Genomic DNA, 23032 nt, shown 5'->3' with positions numbered 1-23032 from the left:
CACATTCCTCGAATGTGTCATGTCTGGAAGGAATGGAAGGTTCGGCAGCACGTAGTGTGGCATAAGGTCGATAGACAAACATCAAACCCAGACCCATGCCCCAGAGAGAGACAAGATTGAGAAACAGACGCCAGACTCCACTTGGTAGAGATTTTTTTATTCTTTTTTTTATTTTTATTTTTTTTTTCACTTTTCAATGTTCTCTCCACCGTCACCATAATAACTATGGCACTCGATGTTGTGTTGCCAGTTGCAATTCGCAAGCGGATCCACCTTTTTCCTTTTTTTTCCTTTTTTCTTTTCCAGTGTCCACTTTCCCTTCTCAGGATTGACTTCCAGGACGGAGATCAATTTCGATCCTCCACTGACGAACACGATCCATTTTCACAATTCTCCACCACAAGGGCATCCAGATCCTGTTTTCTGTATGGGTCATGACCCAAGAGAGAGAAGAAGAGAGAGAGAGGGTCAAGATTCAGAAGCCTTTTGTTCTATTTCCCTACATCGCATACCTCTGTAAAGCGGATATGACGTGATCTGCCCTGTTGGAGGCTGCGTGTACCATCAATCCTTCGTTCATTATTTGGCCCCGATTCTTCTGTGATTCTTCGCTCTTTCTTTCCTATCGATCTATATTCAATCGATACAATTTTTCTCTCCCTCCCTCTTACTCTCTATCTTCTACCGTCCTTCTTTTTCAAGCAGGAAACCATAAACCCACCCAACAAAGGTTAGTGACCGTACGGGAGTACATCCATTCTCTCTCTCTCTCTCTCTCTCTCTCTCATTGGCATCATCGCGCGGGCCACATCCTGGGATCTGAGTGGCTCTCTATCTCCGCCAACCTCGACCTGATAGGCCAAGCGCTTGATCGACCGGGAAGTTAGTCGTCTGTGATTTGTGGCGGAAATACACGCCTGTGGGTTCGCATCCTTTGGCTCGTCTCCTCAACCGACTAACGTGGATGCTGTGTCTGGAACTCTGGGACCCTCTTTCTCGCCCTCTCTGTGTCTTGTACCTGTGGGCCCAAACCACACACACACCCACCACGTCCCCCCCCCCCCGGTTGCTCGACGCTTCCGTGCAGGATTCTGAACTCTCTGGAAGGGCCTCTGATCCGCAGCATCACATCACCCTCCACCTTCCCGCCTGCCTCGTTTCTTATTATTTGAGAACCACTCAACCTCCCTTTAGACCTCTTTCCCCCTACTTTCTCTCTTCTCCCTGGTGTCGTCATAATTATCCTTCTTTCTGTGTACTGTGTGTCTTACTGTTTTGCCTTTTGTCTTCTTCATTTTAGACTCTCTCCCAAGACTCCTTACATGTTACATCCATATCTCGGCTGCGGCACACGACTAACCAGTCCATTCTCTCGATAACAGATCTCACCCTTCGTTCACTGAGATCTTTCGCGCCTCCCCCACCCCACACTTACCTTGGTCCTATTTTAATTCCAGCGTTCCTCATCCCTCCCGACGCTGTCTCCGACGCCCCGAATCGGCTTCTTTCGTTACACGTCCCGTCCCCACGGCTTCTTACATCCCCCGCTGGTTCTCATTGGCAAGCGCCTGCTCCCGCTGAGTCAACACAGGCTGAAACCTCTCCCCTCGCCATTAACCCGTCATTTCCGGTCAGGGACACCCAAGCCCTATCAGTACCTGCAAAGTCGTGAGGAACAATCCGCGGGCTCTTCCCGAATTTCGCATCAACCCGAACTGGGGAGGAATCAGGGTGGCTCAACGTACATTGAAACGTTCCAAAAAACCTCGCACGCTGTACGCGATGCTCAAAAAGAAGACTCTATACCCTCCTCTCCACTTTTGGCATAGTACTCCCACTTCCACTCCTGAACTCTCTCCCACATCATCGTCTTCGGACAGTGAGTCAGACGAGGACATGGACCTGTCTGGTTCACGTCCGTTGAGTCTGACCGTTCCGGCGGGTGCATTTTGTCCCATGCGTCCGACTTTGGATGAGGTGCTTGCAAACACGGCACCCGCTCCTTACACCCTCAGTGCTTTTATGGCCTACCTTTCCCAGAACCATTGCCTGGAAACGTTGGAATTTACTCTCGAAGCGAAGCGGTACCGGGAAACGTACGACACTCTCAGTCAGCAGTTGGGTGAATACCCTATCGTCACTGAATGTCCGGAGAGCCAACATCTGCGGATGCTTTGGCAGCGACTTTTAACGGCCTACATCATTCCCGGATCGCCCCGCGAGATCAATGTCTCCAGTGAAGTCCGCGACGACATCCTTCGACAAGCTAACTTGACCATCCCCCCTTTGCCCGAGACCCTCGGTGCCGCCGTTAAACTTGTCCACGAATTAATGGAAGAGTCAATCTTCCTACCCTTTCTGAATGCTCACTCCGCTAGCGCCCAGGTTGTACCATTGGCGGAGCCGCTGTTTCCGCAGGAGGACGAGGTGACCGTGGTTTCCGGGCCGAGTCTCGACGAACACGCCATGAAGCGCGCCCGTTCGAAGGGACGGCGACTGTCTCCGCGATCTTCGAAGGATTTTGGATCTCCGACTTACTCCTCGGGCCGCTCAAATTTCTCCCTCAGTGCTATGACTTCCATGGGCAAATCCAGCCATCGCCATTCTAGTCACACTTCTAGCGGCAGTGGTGACTGTTCGGCTGGCCTGACGGACGACTCGGGCAGTCTACAATCCCTGAGTACCGGCGAACCGATGACTCCCCCGACGACGCCTCCATCCAGTGATGCCCACGGTCTGCATCTGGCTCACAGCCCGAAACAGCGCACCGATAACCCATGGAAGAAAATGGGGATGAAATTGGGCTTCAAGAAGCGTTCGAATACCGGGAGCTCGGGGAGCAACAAACTGTCTGGCATGGACGAATGACTCGCCGTGTGTCACTTATTTCAACATTTCTTCCACCTCATCCGTGCCTGTGGCACTACAATACGACCGATATCTAAATCGCGGGGTTAGTGGTCATAGTAACCCCCCTATCTCTTTTCCCCTTTCAACCTGTGATAGAACGACACGACCTGGTTTGCATATTGTGAACTGCATCCGATGATTGATCTCTTGGTTATTGAGCCTCATTCGCATTGACTTGGACATGAGTTGACGGTGTAATGCATGGTGCATTTTTTTTTTAATTATTATTTTGGGAGCATTGTCATAGCAGGCGTTTCGAGTGATTATGCAGTGAGCGAGCATTTTCTTTGTTATGTTTCAAAATAAGATAGAATATGGTCCCAAAACGGATGGGCGGTCATTTGTGAGGCGTTACTGTGTTGGTTTCTTCGGGCGATTGGGAATTTTCGCCCTTTGTTTGATTTTGACGCATATTTGCTATTGTTATGTCCGGCATGATTGTTGGCTGCATTGGAATGGCTGCATTATCTACCCTCTTCTATGTATGATTTAACATTTTACGTTCAACGAGAGATACCCATGGGTTCTTTGAGCAAACTTATTTCCATTGTATGTGCACGAAGCCACCTAGACACTATTCATGAGGACTAGCCCAAATCCTGTAGATCCCAGCCTGATTCCAATATTGAAGCAAGTCCCTGTCACGACCCTGAAAGATATCAACCTGCCAACCTTAAACTCTACCAAGAAGTCACTTCCATGGTACATACATGTTTCTAGTCACGGATACAAGTAGTCACCAAGTATGGAACAGGTTATTTTCAAACCACCTACCCAGTAGCTACCAGGTACAGATCGAGATCCACAACTTTATTCTCCGGGTCTGGGGAAGCACACTTCGTCGATCATTGTAAGGAATTGAATGCTAAGTCTTTAGAATTAATTATATGGTTTTAGATTATAATAAGAAAATCCCTCTCATCAACCAATGGTTGTGTAGTGTAATGGTTAGCACCCAGGATTCTGATTCCTGTAATCCCGGTTCGATCCCGGGCACGACCTCTTTCCTTTTTTGGCTTTTACATTCCTTTTTGCTACTTTTGGTCACTCTTGTTCTTTTTTGTATATTCTTGTAACTTAATTTGTGGGGGTTTGTTCGTGGATGAATTATATTTATCTGGGTTTGGGGTATGCTGTTTCATTTAGACATATCGTCTTCTGTGGTCTCTTCTTTGCGTGCTGGATAGCTCGTACATGGACTATGATTTCATGTTTTGTTGAGATTGGTATATGGAGAAAGAAGAATAGAGTATGTATTCCTACCGGTTCACGTGTCATGGTTGGGTCTCACAAGCAACTCGCCGTCCGGACCTTGTTTCCAATGCAGCAACGTTCAGATCCCATCCTGCTTGCGTTAGAGCTGACATATACTGAGCCACACGAGACTTCTCGTTTAGGAAAGTCAATGTCTTGGAGATCGTGTGTGAGATATACTCGATCTCCGTGCTGTCTTGCGTCCGCTTCTCCTCTGTGGATGAGCATAACACTCGTGCAGCCAGTAACGCGTGCACCCAGGCTTTGAGCTGCGATTGGGTTGTGCTACTTGTTTTCAGGAGGATTCTTGCGTCCCAGGCTTGGCGGTTACGGTGCAGGAATAACAGGTAGTCTTCTGATCTGAAGAGAGAGGAAAGGTGGGACATGGGTGTTGATGTTTTGAGGGAACCGGGTCCCGTGCGGGTCGCGGACGGCGCAAGGAATTGTTCCAGTGAGACTCCGATACGGCAGGAGCCTAATTTGTATTGTGTCGATGGGGCCGAGCACCATTTTAGGATACCGTCCGTCTCGAAGATCTTCTCTTGCTTGGAGACTTGGGCTGGGGTTGGTATCCGCCATTGTGTTGCTCTATTATGCTTGAGGTCTGGGCCAGCCCGATCGGTAGGATTGAAGTTCGCAATATCGAGGTCCGTGTCGGACTCGAGTAGCGTTGAGAAGACGATATTTGCTCGTTGTCTGTTCAGACTGGTCATTTGCACGGAGCGGACAGCAGCGTAGTTGAGACTCAGATGCATGGTAAGAAGCATCACTAGAGAGATCCAGGTTGCGCTGTAGCTCGTAACGCGAGACACGACAAAGGACCCAACCTGTGCTCTATCAGCTCGGCGCCGAGAAAGGAGATATTCGAGTATGTCTTACTAGCATCCCAATAAGGGAGATGATAGTTTCTTGCGAGGAGTCTTTCTGGGCAGGAGATCAGTGTTTGGTATAGCCTTAAACACAACGAGCAGAACGTACGGCGTTAACCTCTGCGAGATTCCCCCACCGAGAGAAATGCGCACTCAAACTTGCCTTGGAGCTGCCTCCTGCGACGCCACACAGGCTCGTAACACGCCTGCTGTGCTGAGAACAGTCACCCGACCAAATCCTGCTGGGATCATCGGGGAAAGACAGTCCAGAATCATTGCAGCATCGTTGAATACATCGGCTGCAAGGCGGTACATTTTACATTCCGGCTCCAGGGCAGTGCCAACCCTATGCGCAAACAGAATAGTTGCAATTCGGCCAGATGTGTCTTGAAGGATGTGAAGTAGAAGGGCAGCTGTCGGGGAAGCATCCGCATTGCCCACTCCAACACCTGTTTAATGGCCGTTAATAAAGCCGCGGTAGTTCCGAACTAAAAAGCAATATCCTTACCTTGTAGTACTGCTCTCGAAGATAGGAGGCCTGCAATCGAACTACTGAACGCTTGAAGCGAGTCCTTGGGTGTTGATGAGTTAGTGACGCTTATGATCCGTGTTTTAGCGACAAGACACCGCAGAGAAGACATATTCAGACTCGTTGTTGGCTACAAGGTAATCATGTATGGTATAGACACGATACAGTACTCACAAAGATTTGATACCTGCGACCTATATCAGCGGTGCTCATATTATAGTCGCACAACGGAAAATGATCAGGGTACGAGTTAACCTACGGGACATAATCATCACTGACACTGTGGGGATATCCAGCAGGGAGAAACACGTCGACTAGGAGGCTTGTGAGAGACGGCAGAGACCATGACCGAGGCTTGGAGGAGGGGTGCTGTACGTTGTCAATTGAGTGGCCAAGACAATAGTTCTTGTTAACATAAAAATGAGATATTTCAGGAAATCCAGTGGAGCCATATAGTTATATGGTGATCCTCGTTGCTGACAGTATTTGTGAGAAAGGGGGATCAAGATCCATTGAACTTGAGGTTCTCTTGTATCCCTCATACATCCAAAGTCTAGATAAATGACTAAACTTCGAAAGAAAATATAGAAACATACTATCACATCCAATCGCCCTGTAATCTTGCTATTGTTCTTATCGCGATGAGGAAGATGCGTCGACTGATCCCCAGCTCCAGAGTAGATGTAGGTAGCAGTAGGGTTATTGACCTCGTCCACTTCAGTGAAAGTTACAGTGCCATTGGCATCTGAAGCCATGCTTAAACACTTGCCCCAGATTTTGACCTGAATATTCAAATATCAGGAAGACGAGAAACCGATGCGATTGGACGTGGCATGAAGTAGTTGAGGTTTGTATGTCATTTAGGAAACGTGGTTGGTCCTTAGTCATCTTTTTGGCCTTATGCTTAAATCAAACGTACCACCGACGTTCAAAACTCCTTTGATGAAGCCCAGTATTGTACAGTGAGCGCTTGGATGAAGACAACGTGCAAAATTACGGTAGCATTCCCCGAGGCCTACGGCGAGCGATGCCATAATGTTAGGGACGGTTCCTAGAAGCACCACATAGGATCATTGCGCATCTGGTGATTTGGTATCGGCAAATACTACCATGATATCTAGAACCACATGGGGAAGAGGATATTGCATAGAAAGTATAAGACTGCGTCGAGCAGTGAGGAATCGGTCAAATGAAATCAGGTGATACGGTACATGGCAATTGCTATCTATGCTAAGACAAAGTACTATTTGAACCAGAAAGAGAAGGGTAGTATCATGCCATTGGGCTATATGTCTATCTAAATATGCCGGAAGTTCTTCAAACAACAAGAGTCTACACTGCCTGGATAGACAGATTATAAGATTAACTGCGGAGAAGGGTACCTGACTCGGGCTATTCTTGTCTATTTTCGCTCAACACAGCTCAATACCAAGTAGAGTGATTTCCAAAGCGTTACAAGACAACTATCCTTATCTAGAGTTGCCATTGGTTGCATGTTAAGTCTTGAACTATTCACGAAACAACTCGATAGCGATTGGAGACCTAAAAGTTTGCAGGAAGGTTGCCTTAGCATCGTTCTGGGATATGGGGAAGCACTCGGACGATATTCAACCAGGGCCTTGACGAGTAGGGATGGAAGGCGAAAGGCAATGCAAGTTTTTTACTGCTATTCTCGTTGGCTACGTCATGGATTATCGGTGGACCCTTTTGCACTATCAAACGTGCCATTAGCCTATTGAATGGAAGGTATTTCGAAAATCTGGATTTATTGGAATCTGTGATTAAAGAATCCATTCAACACCTTGTCCTCTTTGAGCCCCCGTATGGTACCGAAGAAGCCATTAAGAACCCAAGTCTCAGCAACAAATGTAACCATCTATGCGTGAATGTTTGTAAAGCTGAACATTCCGCCGTCAGACATCAAGACGATAACACCCCATATAACACGCCCGTATAAAACAAAAAAACCGCTAAGGAAGAAGTAACAACCACCAGCGCCATGGTACGAATAAATGATATCACAGAAAAGCAGCAGGAGCCGGCCAGAGATTTCCCCGATGAAGATTCTCCTGGACCCATCAGGTGCAAAGCTCCCAACCCCTGTCGACTAATGATGTTAAAGTCTACGACGACGTGAGATTAACCCAGCCTCGTGGGCTCTCCGGATGTTCTTCGCATTGCATCGAAGACATCAGAGAGCTACTTGCGTCGTGCCTCCGTTCAACAGTGACCCTCCAAACAAGCGAGTACCCCAGTCATCTCACTTTTATCGTTGTGATCGTCTTCATTGAATCATCCCTCATTCATATACGCAAAGGAGGGCTTAAGCGAAGAGACTGGCACCACCAGTCTCGATGGCTTCAATCTCAGCCTCGCTCCATGGAAGACGCTGGAACCGATGAGGAAGCTCAGAACGGTCGAAGTATTCTCCCTGCTTAGGCTGAATGGGGCCCAAGGCGGAACCCGAGCTACAGCCGATCGAGCCCTGAATGAACGAGCCGCGGCTCAGAGGACCGTGTTGCTGGGCCTTAACGCGGTACGCAGCGAAAGAGTTGGGGAGGGCGCCTGTAGGAGAGGCGGGGTGAGGACGAGGAGTGTGGTCAATGGATTCTGGATGGAATGGGTTAGTTTGAACTCAATTGCTCTTTTTACCCGCATCTCAGGAAGGGAATAGAGGCACATACGAGGCACAGAGCGACGGCCGAGGAAGCGAATAAGAGGAGTCCGGGCAGCGGAGCGGAGAGCAGCAGTGGCGTGCATTTTGAATATATGGTGTAAGAGAGATATTAAAATTGTTCAGAAGGAAGAATTTTTGGTTGAGGCGAAGAGATTGCGTGAGAATTGGGATGTTCCGCTATTGCCGACGCGGCCAAGGCACGTAATTATTAAAGTTGTGACGTTTTGAGGATAATCTGATTTTGACAGTCTCCTGGGATTGTCTTTGAGAAGGTCTCGGAGATGTAACGAGAGTATTATATACAGTGGTCGAAAGACTGGAAGACTGGACGCGAGGGTGAGGAGAAAAAGAGAAGAGGAAGTGGGAGGGCAAAGGAGGGAGGAGGAGTAGAAAAAGGCTTGGGAGAGCGTTCGGCGTCGGAGCGGAAGCGAGGGCAGAATTAGCGTCGTACTGGAGCGCGGGTGCAATTGATAAGCTCCTCAGTGGGTGGTCCGGAGAAGGATTACTGTAGGAAATTAGTAGGTCGTATGGTAATTTACTCGGAGTTACCTGAGGAATACCGATGGTGGATGGCTCCCTCCATATATCACTGCCGTTCCTCGTGTACTACTAGTACGGGTACGGAGTACCATTCTTACTATCTATGTACATCCATCCATACGGAGTACATACCTCGATTGCCGACAGAATGCGTTCCACTAAGGGTTTCCTTCCCCAAACTAAAATCGGTGGGATGACTTCCAATGACAGAAGATCATTCGGCGATGGGCTCAAATCATGCAATAGTCGGTCATTGATAATCTCTCCTTCCCCAGAATATTATTGCCCCTCGGGTCCGATCTTTTCCCAAGACGCCATCCCGGTGAAGCCGTTTTTGCGTCCCTGACAGGTGCTCAGTCACCAGTGACCTAAGCTTATGCAACTCCTCATGAACCCTGCACCGTCAGCGGTACATTTGCGCCTCCTCCTCCCCTCATCAGACCACATCTCTCGATTATTTATCTCTGACTCTCTCGGAACTCGTTCCCCGCACCCCGAAAAAAAAAAAAAAAAAAAAAAAAAAAAGCCTTGCAGCTACCAATTCACCTTGTTACTAGTCCTAACTAAAATAAGCAGTTTTCGATTTCACGTCGATTTGTTTGGTTCTCGTCTTCTCCAACTGTTACGTCCTTTTGTTCTCCTCACGGGATTCATTTCCCCTTTGACACCCAAACAAAAGGGTACCAAGACTTGACCCTCCATTATCGGAGATACCATAAATTACACGGGACCGTATTTATTGGTATTGCCTCTCACCTCAATGGGAAAGAAAAGGTAAAAGAAAATATTACGAATTGTGTGTCCCGCTCGGAAAAAGTGGGAAGCTTGGGCCGATTCCAATTCCGGGTTCGCCCGCTCTGACCCTCTCGGCTGCTCACCACTCCGACCACCTCACTGGCGGAGCTCTCCCAAACCAACGATTTTAACTCCGATTCGGGCGGTGGTCTCGATTGTTGATTTCCCTCTTGTGATTATGCATGAGCTACTGCTCTTCGCCTCGGTCCCCGCGCACCAGCACCATGAGCTGCTACAACAGCTGGCCGGGTTGACGGCCATGCAACCCCGTCACCGCTTAGAGAGGCGTCTGATCTTCAAGGCCTATCGGAAACCAGGGCTGATCAATACCCGTGTGGGTGCCAGTCAAGACTTGCAAGGCAATGAAATGCAGCGTCTGAACAAGATGCTGAACGGTGGCATGTTCTATACACAAGTAGTCGGACCTGTTTCCGAGGCCGACTTTGGTGCCCAATCTTCCGCTACGTCGTCATCTGGTGACCCCGATGCGCCCATGTCGGGAACTGATTCTGGTGGGAAAATTGAGCGCCACCCCTACACTTATGAGAACCAACCCTGGAAGCTGGAGTTTAAAGATATCCCCGAGGCGGGCACTCGCTCCGCCGTTACCACCCGGCTGATGGCCAGCGCTAGTTTGCCCAAGGGCAATATTACCACCCCGATGAACGCCTGGGGTTATAGGTCAGTATACTATGGATCTAGCTAGTGGTATGATTGATTACGTTTACTGATTACCCGACCAGCTTTGTCACGGAGTACGTGGTAGAGGGGGATGTCTTTATTTTGAATGATATCGTCATCTACCTACATCGAGTTCTGCATTATCCTGCAGACAACCCTGAATCACATGAACCGCGGCGACAGTTACCTCCTTTTCAGCAGATGTCTCCGCTGGAAAAAACCGGGAGCTATGTCTTACAGGCCTCTATTACTGTCCAGGATGGAGGTAACCAAGAAATGATGAAGACCGCGTCGCAGCATCTGTTTGGACTCCGTGAGCAGCTGAAGTCGGCCGTCCGGCTGGAACAGGCGGATCGACTTTCCTTGGACACACGAGCAAAGTAATCGGATAGACGTCCTTCTTGATTCTTAGGTTTGCTTATTATATACCCCGGGCAGCGTTTCCGTAGATAACCCCTTAATACAAATTACAAAACTCTGTGTATTCCGACTTGGCCTTTCGGGCGCCCCATGTTGTATTAGGGAGCTGCATACTTCTTAAATCATTTCGTATCCAAAGTACGATTCGCATGATTTCAATAACCGGCGTCGGTGTTCCCCAGGAGGGCAGCACCGATTCGCTTGCGGGCGGAGTATGAAGGGGGACGTGCAGAATGCTATGCGCCTCGCTTCACAAAATTTAGTACGTAGAAGTATACACCGGTCATTATCTTCGTAGAAAGTATGTCGTCCGTGAAGATCAACGCTGGGACCGGAAAATACGGCGCACACATGCATTCCAATGGCCAAAACGCTAGGATCTAGCTCTCGACACAAGTGTAAGCTAGCTCTACACCGTGAGACGTGATGATATGATGATGGGTATATCTGTGACAGTATCATATCGGAATAGTATGTATATTCAATAAGAGTGACAGCCGCCTCGACAGGTTGTCCTTTCATTTAGACAAAGTCTCAATTTTACATGCAGAGACTTACCCCATGTCATTGCCATACCAAGAACAGCATTGTCTTGGATTTCAGGCTATTTAAGAAGAGAGTTACTGCGTGATGTAGTACATGTACGTATCTCGAGGTGGTTGACTAAATACTAATAGGGAAAGGGATCCATCTAATCTGGAGCATGTGACTTCGTGAACCTAACGCGCGTGCTCGCGTGTTTAGTGATGGAAGTAACTTTGGATGATGGCTCATTTATGTCTTCATCAACCATAACGTCATAACCTGATCCTCGATAATTCGCCAACATTCTTTCGAGATTGCAATTCACCAGAATGGCCGGCTCGGTCAAACGGCCAGCGTCTACAACTGGGACCATCTCCCCACCCCCGGTAAAGAGGAAGATTGAATCCACACTGACAAGTAAGCAAGCGCTTAAATACTTTACCTGAGCTATAGTAGTTCTTACATATGTTTTTCATACTAACTGACCCTTACAGAACAATCGGTGTCATCATTCTTCACCCCCACATCCCAAAAGAAACCCGAACAAATCACCTGGCGCATCGTGAACAACAGTCTCGTCATCGGCAAATATGCGAAGAAATCAGACCATACACAGACTGCAGAGAAGTCAAAAGTTGCCGCCTTCGATTTGGTGGGGATGCATTTGCTGGGAGCACATGGACGATGTGGGAGACTGACGTGCCGTAGGACTCAACGTTAGTCTCGACGGCTTCTGGCAACACATTTCCCAAGAACTCCTCGGACTGGAAGTGGTGGCATGATACGGTTCCCTCTAGACTTAAGGAGTTGAGCGCAGATGGGTATGTGGGGTCTTCAGTCGATCGCTACGTGATGTTCACTACTTGTGGACGTCTTGGATAAACAGGTGGGAACTGACGCTTCGCTCATTAGTTACTATGTCATCATCATATCGAATCAGAAGAAGATTAGCCTACAGAAGGAGATGAAAGGAGGGCGCTCCGATTCAAAAAGCCTCACCAACTTCAAAGAGAGGGTCTCTGCTGTCATGAAGCAACTAGACATCCCTCTCAGTGTTTATGCAGCTACTCTTGACGATGGTTACCGAAAACCAAGAATTGGGATGTGGAAAGAGTTCCTAGACGACTATGATTTCGACGTGAACGGCGTGGATCTATCAAAATCGATTTATGTTGGGGATGCTGCTGGACGACCAAATGACCATTCCCAGGTAGATCGGTAGGCAACCCCCCCCCCCCCCCCCCCCCCAGCGGTCATAGCTTAATCTGACGTTACTCTTCAGTGGTTTTGCTGTAAACGCCGGGGTTCCATTTAAAACACCAGAGGAGTTTTTTCTCAACACCGCGCCGGAGCCGCTCGTGGAATCATTCGACCCATCTCTATATTTGCAATCTGACCAGACCGATGATGGTAAGTCAAAGTACAGAGCCTAGCCTACATCTGTTACGATGTTGCCTACGGCTTGAGGAAATAACATATCGCCGACAGCTTCACCTCCCTTCTCACGTCAAAGCGCTCTCGAATTAGTGATTTTCTGTGGCAGTCCCGGCGCGGGCAAGTCGACCTTCTACTGGGATTATCTGGAGCCATTGGGATATGAACGAGTGAACCAGGACATTTTGAAGACGGTACGTTGGCAATCCGACCACGCCACACGTTTAGTCGTCAATGCATTGTTACAGGATCCCTGAGCGGAGCATTGCTCATGCAGGGGCAGCAAGAAACGATCAAGAAAAAGGAATGCTAACAAGACCTGGCCAGCGCCCTAAATGTATTAAAGTCGCCAAAGAACACCTTGCAGCCAGAAGGTCTGTGGTAGTTGGTATGTAAACTCCTTGCATTCGTTTCTCAATTCTCTACAACAACCCCGCCGTTTGTCTTCCATTCAACCACAATAAAAGAAACAAGCCACAGCCACAATGAGTACTAGTATGAAACTCGGACAACTGACCATCTGATCTATCCTCCCTCGGGAGGAGACATAAACTGCTTTTTTAGACAATACGAACGCAGACCCAGAAACAAGATCCCACTGGATCGAAGTCGCAAAGGAATTCAGTATTCCCATTCGCTGCGTATATTTTTCTGCATCCTCAGCTCTTTGTCGGCACAATAATGCTGTCCGCGCCGCAAACCAGTCCTTGGTATGTACTAGTACTTGTACTACCACCCTTGTACCCTATTTCCCCCAATATCCGAAGTTACACAGACCCGGCATATACGGGTACAGCATCATGCGCTCTCAATATCTCTATCCACCCCCCTCTTTCCCCCTCCCTTTCTCTCGCCGAAACGCCTGGCTAGACCTTTGGATCTGGACAATATGTGTACCCTATATACATACAGTTATACCCCTCCATAATAATGGCTGGCTAATGTGTGGATGAATATCCTTTAGAATCCGGAAAGCAGGACTCTACTTCCCGGAATCGCATTCGGGGATTTCGGGCGTCGGTTCAAGGAGCCGATGATGGCGGAGGGTTTCGAGGATATAGTTCGCGTTGACTTCCGCTTCCGCGGTAATGAAGAATCGAAGAACATCTGGAGGCAGTACTGGGTGTAAACTCAGGTTGTGTCCGGACTTCGTTGGGCTTTATTGAGACTCTAGTGTGCAGATCGCTGGGTATGTCAATGTTGTATGAGATTCATGCGAGTGACTTTTTTCCCGGGCATTATACGTCATATCTACGTACTTACGCAAAACAATTTCTAGCTATACATACTGAGATGCTTTCTGTAATCACTTCCAGATTTAAGTGTTCCCACATTAGTCCTATCATTATGAAGATGCTGGGTATAGTGCGTATTATATACATGTGACGCATAGATCAGGAATGCTTTTGAGACACGAACTTTTCCATGCGATACAATGGACGCGAACTCGATCAAACATGTCTCGGGGTATATCAAGGAACGATGTGGTCAAAACGCCGGTGGCGTCCCCTCCAGAGCTCCCTTCTGCTCTCTCCCAACCTCCTGCTTTTATCCCGATTGACCAGGTGGCTTTCCCAATACTCATGCAAGGAGTATTGCTGATAGGGCAGAGAACAAAGACACCATAACAGTAAACCCTGGTACCATTACACGCGCCTATAAGACGGCCTCCGGAGACTCCATAAATAGAAAAACAAAGGGAAAGACAATCATAGTAAGGAAGGCATTGCGCACTGCGAGTCAGTAGTCGCAGACGCAGGTCGTCAGTCGTCATTATCGGATCACAGCAAACCGGAAAAAGAAGGAAAGACATTATTCGTCACACGCTTAATCAATCATTCGAGAGGCGTAAAAGTCATTAGATGTTGTACATCGATGCCTCTCGCGGTAATTCTATGGTCATCAAGGTAGTTTGGCCCCTAGGACTAGACAGACCAAGGGTTCTAAGATCGTGACATCAGATCCTGGAAGAATCTGAAGAAATTGCGTTTCAACGACTGGCTCCGACAGAGCCCGGACCCGCTGGTGGCTGGGGCAATCTTCATGGGCCCGACAATCTCTCCATCACCTAGCTCGGGGAATTTCTCATCATGGAGACGTGGAAGCTTGATCTGCTCGCAAGGGTCGCACTGAGACCCGATGAGGTGTAGGCGATGTCCTTCTGTGGCCTCTAGTTGGGAGAGCATCATCTCGTGGTGGTGCTTCCATTCATTATTGACACAATCCCACTTCTCCTCTGTTAACTTGTAGATCGTAGATGTGATCCCGTAATGCTCACCCGTTCGGACGAGGTGCTTAGTGAAGTTGCATTGCGCCAAATCCCACTGGGCGCGTAATTGGCGGAAAGATTCGAGATCGTACACCTCGGGCACGTACGGCTCCGGTTGAATCGTAAAATTGGCATGACCAAGCTTGTTCGCCCACTCGTCGTTTGGGTCCGATAAAAGATAGGGAGGTGCATCCATGGACGCTGGTCGTACCGTGCTCGCGCGGGGGCGATTGAATGACGAGATGGACGGCCTGGTAGACAGCGGAGGCGATGGTAGGCTGACCAACCGCGAATCCCGGGATGCTGCGCCGTCAAAAGCATCCTCCGACATGTCTGCCACGGATGGTGATTGCAAAGGGGAGTGAACTCGAGATGTCACTGGATACGTTGGCTGGTCGCCCATGAATGGAGGTAGCAGGGGGGTGGTCGCTTTGGGGCTCGCGTCATCATTGTCCTGACTGTGACGATTTGCTTTTGCGATATCAATGGGCAGGGCCCCAGACTCACTGAGTCGCTCCTCAAAGATCGTCCTGGCGGGTGAAGGTGGCACGGTAACGGAATTGACTCGACTGACGGGAACTATAGTAGGGCCAGCCAGGATAGAGGATGCAGAATTGGTGCGGGACCTCATTGAGAAGGCATCCAACGCATCGAAACCATCAGAGCCCTGTCTAGACTTCCAGCGGTTCGAAATAGTTGATATGCGTGAACCGATCCGCGACAGACCTTTGGCGGAGACACTATCCGAGCGTCTCTTTTTGGGCGAATGAAGGATGTCCATGCCGGCATCCGTGAGATCGTACTCGTCCGCGTAATCGACTGAAGCAAAGTACGGGCCCTCAAACTCGGACAGATCGTGATCGAAGTGTTCTGTATTGGTCAATACAATTGTATAAGTACAATCGGAGAAAAGACTCGACAACGGGGGGCTGGGAGCAAGGGTAACAACATACGGAAATAATCCTCCTCGAGATCCCTAGCTGGGGCCCCACAGGGCTCTTCCTTTACTCCTGTCAAGGGATTCCTGGAGGTAATCTCCATCGAGCTACTATGGCCCGGCGAGGAGACCAACGAGGACACAGAGCTCGAAAAGCGGGTATGTCCTTTGGCAGAGAAGAGAGAGACGGCGGGGGAGACCGGCGTCGACGAGGTGGTTGTCAACGGTGACTGTGGTGGTTGTCGGTATGACTCTATCATGACTTCGGAACCATCCCGCTCTTTGGTGTCTATCAGTTGGGAAAGTTTCAACATGGTGCACGATTTCAGAAAGGACGTGTTCTTGTAGAAGAGGTTTTGGAGACCAGAATAGTGAGGCTGCCTTTTCACGTGCAGAGAGTGGACGTGAGGAGAAGCGATGCGAAACGCAGGGAGGGGAGAGGGTTCGAGTTCAATTAGGAAGAAGACGCATTGTCCACTGATTTTCTTCCAATACGTTTTTTTTCCTATTGAGATTTCAGGCAGCAGGGGGGGAAAGAAGAAGAAGAAAAAAAAAAAAAAAAAAAGAAAAGAAAAAGAGTTGGCAGAGATCACAGCTGAATGGATCAAAGCGTAGACAAAATGACTCTTGATTGTTTACAAGCCGGTGGGAAAAATAAAAACGTGGCGTGGCGGTGAATCGATATCCAGAGAGGATTAAAAACAGATGCCTGAAGTAAAAGACCCAGGGCTTGAGTCAGGTAGAATATGCGCTTCAAACGAACTGGTAAGCGCAAGAAAAGAAGAATAAGCAGTCAGTCAGGCTGACTGGCTGGGGAAGGACAATCACAGGCGGTAGGGCAGGCAGGATGAAAGACGTGGAGCACGTCAGTGGATGCCGCGCGAACAGCTGGCGGGGTGTTCGTGAGGCCCAAAGCCAAAAGGCACTTGACAGCTCAGTGCGCGCTGCAATCAATCAGAGCCCGTTGCTGGAAGCCGAACGATGCAACAACGATCTCGAGGTCGTAGAGGTAAGGGCAGCCACGGAATCAACGGGCCGTGAGTCAATCGAGAGTTGCGGATCAAAGAATCGAATTCCAGAGAGAGAGGCGATTGTCCTAAAACGGCAAGTCAAGCCAGGAATCTCTGGAACTTTTGGGACGAGTGGAGGGAAGAAAAGGTTGTTAGGAATGGCACGAGAAAAGAGGAGAAAAGAGAGGGCAACACAAGAGGTAACCCGAGGCAGAGACGAGAGAAAGTATAGAATTAAAATGGGACAACGGTATGAGAGGAATCTCGAATTCTTCATTGAATGCTCTCCTCAGACGACAAGAATAGCTATCAAATCACAAACCCTGTTCAGAGGCGAATCTCCTTCGATCGGCCAATGAAAATTCTGAGAGGGAGCAACTTTTGATATCCAACACTTGGGGGTCGTTCTTTTTTTCTTTTTTTTTGGCCCTCATTGAATTGAATTTTTTTTATTTTTTTTTCATTCTTTTTTTCTTCGGCTTTTGTTTCTCTCACATTCTTCCCCTCACATTCTGTTTTTAGTCCCTGTCACGGTCAAGGATCATTGCTTCTTTTTCTCCTACTTATTTATTTTTACTTTTTAATTTCTTGGAACTGATTTACCAATCTGACAGCCCCCAACCTCAAGCAAGCATGTTGATTTCCTTCCCATGCCGATGTGCAAGAGAGATATGGAGGATCGTCAAAAAGTCGCCCAGTTTAGTTGGCTCCGCCCAGTTCCGTGGGAGTTCAGTGGTTCCGTTCACCACCTTGCCACGGTTCTTCTCTACTTTTGTTTTTTACCTTTTTCTTTTTGCTTCTGTTGTTCTTTGGTTTTCGACCGGATAAAAGATGCGGTACATAGCCACTACGATCTCAGATCAGAGGAACAAAAAAGTAAAAAGGTTTAGATTTGATCAGAGAAGGGAAATTATACTTTAGAGACAGGAACCGATTCCCGTCTACCCGCGAGATCCAACGGCTTCCCACCCCCCCAAAAAAATTCAAGCGAAGAGGGGACTCAGTGACGAACTAATTGTAGGGTAAAAAAAAGAAGAACAAAGGCCGTTGTCTAGACTCCGACGGACCTCGACTGGTCGAGCACAGGACCCCATCGGATTGACATAGCTCCAGCGGGCTGGTGGATTCCTTCTAACGCCGCGCGACCGTCATCGTCATTTTGCCTGGGACGAAAGTACCATGACCTATCAGTTCCATCGGCCAAGTCCCGAGACAAGGGTGGTTGGACAAAAGCGCTCCCATCTCTCAGACAGGATAATGATGCATAACGTACGGAGTATATATGTACGCTCATGTTTCTGCCAGCTCCAATAAGCTGGTCTTAGTTACCCAGGGTATCCTGTATGCACGTACTTTTCAGTACCATATCTAATGTGTCGAATAGAGTACCACCGCACCCTAAGATGGAGAATGTCCTCCACACCTGCCCTCTCAGGGAATCATGTCTAGCACTGTCAGTCGAGAAGCCTGGTTGCTTGGTGACGCATCGCGCCCAGAGGCAACTTGAGGCTTGTGGTGCCGACGTTAGGCCCACATGGTTGGAGCCAGCAGAAGGGAACCTTCAGAATCTGGTTCAGTCCTCATGGGCTCGAACTCTTTTCACTGGGTTGCCGGAATGAGAAACCAACCCGACGCCTTTTCCAAACCCTAATAAAGACGGAAAGAATATTCGCCCGGACGAGTTCCAGTTGGGGGCGGTCTTTGGTTCCGACGCGCTTGGCAACTGGTGTCAGCTTTCTAGAAAGCCGATTCCCCGAACTCGGGCTTGGAACACTTTTTCCATGACAAACCTAGATCAGTGAGCTTGGTAATCACTGCCCAGCCGAGTCCGTGGATATATCGACTTGATTTATCCATCGCGACAATTGTCTGTGTATGCGGGGTACGGAGTACTGAGTATGTACATATGTGAGGATCATCGTCTCGCGTTCGGCATTTGATGAAGCATAATTGATCTACCGTGTTGGTCGTACAGAACTCTGTACTAGCAGGGACGAGGCATTGACTCCTCAGTCAATTGGCGTTAGTTGACCGTATTCGGTCACGATTGCGCAATATGAAAGGTCGTGTTGACGGCTAACTGTACGGAGTTTAGTCGTCGTAGTGGTCCATTACTACTGCGCAGTAGGTACTACTGCTGTGTAGTAGTACTATCTCCTAAACAGGAATCAATCCGCCGGGACGGTCGTATATGTACTTCTCCGGCCACACGTGACGTAAATTGGAGCCTCGGAACAGGAACTCCAATTCCCTGCGCCATTTACGTAGGACTCGAGATAGCATCGTCATTGTCCCACTTTCAGTCAATATCACCAAGTAATCATATTTACTGGACAGACAATATTCTGCCTGCCCAAAGTCATCCTCCATGAAGTCCATCTACTCGCTTTTGCTGAGCGCCGCCCTCACGGCGGCTTCTCCGCACCCCGCATTTCCACAATCACCTTTGGGTGTGGCGACGACATCGTCACCATCAACAGGGACGTTCAATTCCGCTGAGGAAGTGATCAATGCCTCGCCCTTCCTGTCCTTCCACCGAGATATTGTGCAGATTGAATCCATCTCTAGCAACGAGCACAACGTCGGGGAGTTCATCGCCGATTTTCTCCGCGCCCGCAACTTCACCGTCATCAAGCAGTTAGTAACTTCGTCTTCCCAAACGGAAAACCAAGAGCGCTTCAACATCTTTGCCTACCCGCCTTCCACTACCCCAGAAATTCTCATTACCAGCCACATTGACACTGTCCCACCGTTTATCCCGTACTCCTTGGACACCGACTCGACAACGGATAATGATCCGTCCACGATCCGCATTTCCGGTCGCGGCTCCGTCGACGCCAAAGGCAGCGTCGCAGCCCAAGTCTTCGCTGCTCTTGATATCCTTGAGCAAAATCCCAGTGCACCCTTGGGTCTACTTTTCGTTGTCGGCGAAGAAACCGGTGGAGACGGCATGAGAGCATTCTCAGAGTCTTCACTCAACCCAGCTCCCTCCGCCTTTCACACTGTCATCTTCGGTGAACCCACCGATCTCGCCCTCGTCTCCGGTCACAAGGGCATGCTGGGCTTCGAAATAGTCGCCAAAGGCCACGCTGCCCACTCCGGATACCCCTGGCTCGGACGCAGTGCCATCTCCGCCGTCCTCCCGGCCCTCTCCCGCGTCGACCAGCTGGGCAACATCCCCGCCGACAAGGGCGGTCTCCCTTCTAGCCCGAAATATGGTAACACAACCGTCAACATCGGCAGAGTTGACGCTGGCGTCGCTGCCAACGTCGTCCCCGCCACTGCTCGCGCTGACGTTGCCGTGCGTCTGGCCGCGGGCACCCCTGACGAGGCACGGGATATCGTCCGACGGGCCGTGCGCGATGCCACGGATGGTAACCCCGATGTGTATGCGGAGTTCAGCACCCGCAACGAAGGATACCCCCCTCAGGACCTGGATACGGACGTTGAAGGATTCAACATCACGACGGTAAACTACGGCACGGATGTGCCGAACCTGCAGATCCACGAGCGTGAGGACGGCCCCGTTCGTCGCTACCTGTATGGCCCCGGCAGTATCCATGTTGCGCATGGTGATAATGAAGCTATAACCGTTGGGGATCTGCAGGAGGCTGTTCGTGGGTATCGGAGATTGATCGAGGCGGCTTTGCAGCGTCGTGAAGCTTGATCCTCTGTCTGCGTGCGATGTTATATGCCCATGCATCCCATTTAGGAGTTAGACAGAGCATATATGCCCTGGTTGCTTGAGATCGAAATATGATTGCCTTACGAAATCTATCAATGACGAAGACGATTAATATTTATTTAGTCTCAAGGAATCTTATCTACCATCCAAAGTTGCAAGCATTAGGCCCATAGCCAAAGATATAGAGAATACCAGTTCAAGGTACGTAGCATACCAATCCAACGCTAAAGTGCTCCGACCAAAGACTATCCCAGACAGTACCCAAATAGCTACATAGAAAACAGTGATCGTTACATCCCTCTTAGGGACCTTGCTCTTGCTCCTGCGGTGCTGACTCCGGCACCGATTCAGCTCCATTACTCTTCCGCTCCCACCCCGTCTTCAGCCCTCCCCCTAACTTGAACCGGGGGAATGGGTGCGCCTCAGTGTTGAAGACGTTCTCCTCGAGTGGAATGAAGTCGCGATCCGAGAAGAGGAGATAGAAGTACTTAAGGGTTTCTGCCATCCAGAAACTTTCCATATTGTCTCTGCGGGTGGGCGGGATGACATTGACGTTATTTAGAGAGGTAAAGCTAATGATTCGCGACCGGCTTGGCTCGGCTGGCTTATTGGATATGGGATCGGAGTGATGGTTGTCATGTCCGACAATAGCGGTATGTCGGATGAATGACTTGAACATCTCCCACCCCCAGTGACGATAGGTTTCGTCGCCGGTGATTCGGTACATGTAGAAGAGAGATTCGAGGGTCTCGGGACGTTGGAGGTTGTGTCGGTCTTGCATGTGGATGTCTAGATCGTTTTCCCAGTTAAGGGTTTTATCGTCTAACGGGTAGAGCGGCTTGGACTTCAGGGGAAGGTCCTCTTGTTGAGATTTTCGGTTGCCGGTGAGTAGAGTGGATTCTGGGTACATATCTTGCATCATGACTGGGGGATTGTCCAGTTTAAAGTAGGTGATTTCAGCCGCAAGACCTGTCTTTGTGGCGAGGTAGGTCGCCCAGCACGTCTTCATGAGCTCTTTGGCGAGGAGGATCTCTTCGTCATGCCGTTGACTCCAGTTGGGAGACTGTTTCGCTTGCGATAGTAGCATCCCCCCGGTTGCGCCGAGCGCAATCGTTCCGGGTAAGAAGCAGACAAGGTGATCCATTTTGGGCGAGAGTTTTCCTTCTAGGCCCTCAGGCCGTTCTCCCAAAATCATCAACTGGGCGCGCGTCGTATACGCAATCAAGTGCTTGCGGATACCAATCAGAGCTTCGTCCCACATCTCCTTGTAGACCGGCTCCTGTTCCGATGTTTGGAGATACTGCTTGATGAGATATTCTAGTGGAGATGTGTCAGTTATTGGACAATGACAGAGGAATCTCAGAGAAAAATGTACCATAGTAGGAATCGCCTCTACTACCGAGGCGGATGTTCTTCCCTCTGAATTTGCCAGTGTCTGGGTAGATATAGATGGGAACTAGACCGTCTTCCATTTTCGACCCATCCACCACGTCCATAACCTTCTCCGCCATCCGCCAGTATTCTGCTTCCCCGGTTAATTTGGCCAAATACTTGAACTCCAGCTGCACGGTCGTCGCTTCGGCTGTAGAAGAAGCGCCATTATCCGAATGTGCCGGTATCCCCTGCGACGTTTTGAGATTGACGCTGGCGTACGGTACCCCAGAGTTTGACTCGAACGCTCCCGATAGCCGCTCTGCGAGGTCGGTTGCCTTCTCGATGTACAAGTCCTCATCGCCCGAGACTGGAGCCAGATCTGTATAGGTGGTGGAAAGGTAATGTGCTGACAAGAGACCACCTAGCATGCGAATGGTTGTTTCAAAGGTGCTGACATCATGGTCCTGATTGTATTGTAGCGAATGATGAATCCAGTCACGGGCATGCTGGACCCGTGACGTGAGGTTCATCATTATCATCGTGTCAAGCGCGTCAACAATTATCCAGCCCAATCCACCTTCGACCATGTTTTTGCCATCCTTAGCAACTGGACGATATTGGTCCAGCCCTGCCCAACATTAGTATATCGTTATTGACTGCATAGGGACCGACACCTCAAAACATACCCCACCCATTCTTCGCGTAGTCATCCCAGCTAACAATAAATGCATCCCTAACTTTCTCTCGCCTGGCCGCCCAGTCGATACCCTTTAATTCTTCACCATTGTAGACCGGTTCCTTGTCCAAGCTCTGCACCCAAACCCAGAGCTCTTCCCCTTCCTTCGACTCTGGCGTCTTTATCTCAGAACTGGCCCAGTTACCAGACATAAAATACCACAGCGACACTAGAAAGAATAGACAAAGTCCGCCGTAGAGAACTCTCCTTTGCCTAACTTTTGGGCCCGTGCGCCGAGGCGCAAAGTAGGGCTTATCTTTGTACATGGGAAGGGTACGACCGTCGCCAAAAAACGTGGATAGATTGTTAGACACCCCAGCGGGCTGCGAAAGTCCGTATCCGCCTAGCTTTGGTCCCGGCTGCGACTCGTACGCCAGGAGTTATTCT

General features: G+C 49.3%; 8 protein-coding genes across 8 annotated transcripts; 4 read left to right on the top strand and 4 right to left on the bottom strand.

The window, feature by feature from the left end:
• Nucleotides 1-1782: 1782 nt before the first annotated feature.
• ABOM_009247 (regulator of G-protein signaling domain-containing protein) lies at nucleotides 1783-2868 on the top strand (the record flags this gene model as incomplete). Its single annotated transcript, XM_022536375.1, has 1 exon — nucleotides 1783-2868. The coding sequence occupies one exon, from the start codon at nucleotides 1783-1785 to the stop codon at nucleotides 2866-2868; it is 1086 nt and encodes a 361-aa protein (XP_022385513.1).
• Nucleotides 2869-4184: 1316 nt separating this feature from the next.
• On the bottom strand, nucleotides 4185-6317 carry ABOM_009246 (RUS1 family protein; the record flags this gene model as incomplete). The annotated part of the gene is made up of 7 exons (XM_022536374.1): nucleotides 4185-4991; nucleotides 5044-5088; nucleotides 5193-5482; nucleotides 5542-5605; nucleotides 5737-5749; nucleotides 5822-5931; nucleotides 6159-6317. 7 exons carry the CDS (start codon nucleotides 6315-6317, stop codon nucleotides 4185-4187), a joined length of 1488 nt encoding a protein of 495 aa, XP_022385512.1.
• Nucleotides 6318-7885: 1568 nt separating this feature from the next.
• Nucleotides 7886-8322, bottom strand: ABOM_009245 (alpha-ketoglutarate dehydrogenase subunit KGD4; the record flags this gene model as incomplete). Its single annotated transcript, XM_022536373.1, has 2 exons — nucleotides 7886-8172; nucleotides 8247-8322. 2 exons carry the CDS (start codon nucleotides 8320-8322, stop codon nucleotides 7886-7888), a joined length of 363 nt encoding a protein of 120 aa, XP_022385515.1.
• Nucleotides 8323-9752: 1430 nt separating this feature from the next.
• Nucleotides 9753-10639, top strand: ABOM_009244 (mediator of RNA polymerase II transcription subunit 18; the record flags this gene model as incomplete). The annotated part of the gene is made up of 2 exons (XM_022536372.1): nucleotides 9753-10255; nucleotides 10318-10639. The coding sequence occupies 2 exons, from the start codon at nucleotides 9753-9755 to the stop codon at nucleotides 10637-10639; spliced, it is 825 nt and encodes a 274-aa protein (XP_022385514.1).
• An 890-nt stretch (nucleotides 10640-11529) lies between these two features.
• ABOM_009243 (putative DNA 3'-phosphatase Tpp1) lies at nucleotides 11530-13763 on the top strand (the record flags this gene model as incomplete). Its single annotated transcript, XM_022536371.1, has 7 exons — nucleotides 11530-11617; nucleotides 11695-11852; nucleotides 11909-12021; nucleotides 12113-12418; nucleotides 12483-12610; nucleotides 12689-12828; nucleotides 13599-13763. 7 exons carry the CDS (start codon nucleotides 11530-11532, stop codon nucleotides 13761-13763), a joined length of 1098 nt encoding a protein of 365 aa, XP_022385509.1.
• An 814-nt stretch (nucleotides 13764-14577) lies between these two features.
• Nucleotides 14578-16154, bottom strand: ABOM_009242 (uncharacterized protein; the record flags this gene model as incomplete). The annotated part of the gene is made up of 2 exons (XM_022536370.1): nucleotides 14578-15773; nucleotides 15857-16154. 2 exons carry the CDS (start codon nucleotides 16152-16154, stop codon nucleotides 14578-14580), a joined length of 1494 nt encoding a protein of 497 aa, XP_022385508.1.
• Nucleotides 16155-19218: 3064 nt separating this feature from the next.
• On the top strand, nucleotides 19219-20517 carry ABOM_009241 (M20 family metallopeptidase; the record flags this gene model as incomplete). Its single annotated transcript, XM_022536369.1, has 1 exon — nucleotides 19219-20517. One exon carries the CDS (start codon nucleotides 19219-19221, stop codon nucleotides 20515-20517), a length of 1299 nt encoding a protein of 432 aa, XP_022385511.1.
• Nucleotides 20518-20836: 319 nt separating this feature from the next.
• On the bottom strand, nucleotides 20837-22797 carry ABOM_009240 (glycoside hydrolase family 47 protein; the record flags this gene model as incomplete). Its single annotated transcript, XM_022536368.1, has 3 exons — nucleotides 20837-21852; nucleotides 21911-22537; nucleotides 22596-22797. 3 exons carry the CDS (start codon nucleotides 22795-22797, stop codon nucleotides 20837-20839), a joined length of 1845 nt encoding a protein of 614 aa, XP_022385510.1.
• Nucleotides 22798-23032: the final 235 nt, after the last annotated feature.

This window comes from Aspergillus bombycis (assembly GCF_001792695.1).
Source record: "Aspergillus bombycis strain NRRL26010 chromosome Unknown contig00103, whole genome shotgun sequence".
Classification (NCBI taxonomy): domain Eukaryota; kingdom Fungi; phylum Ascomycota; class Eurotiomycetes; order Eurotiales; family Aspergillaceae; genus Aspergillus; species Aspergillus bombycis.
This window is presented reverse-complemented; position numbering and strand designations above follow the sequence as displayed.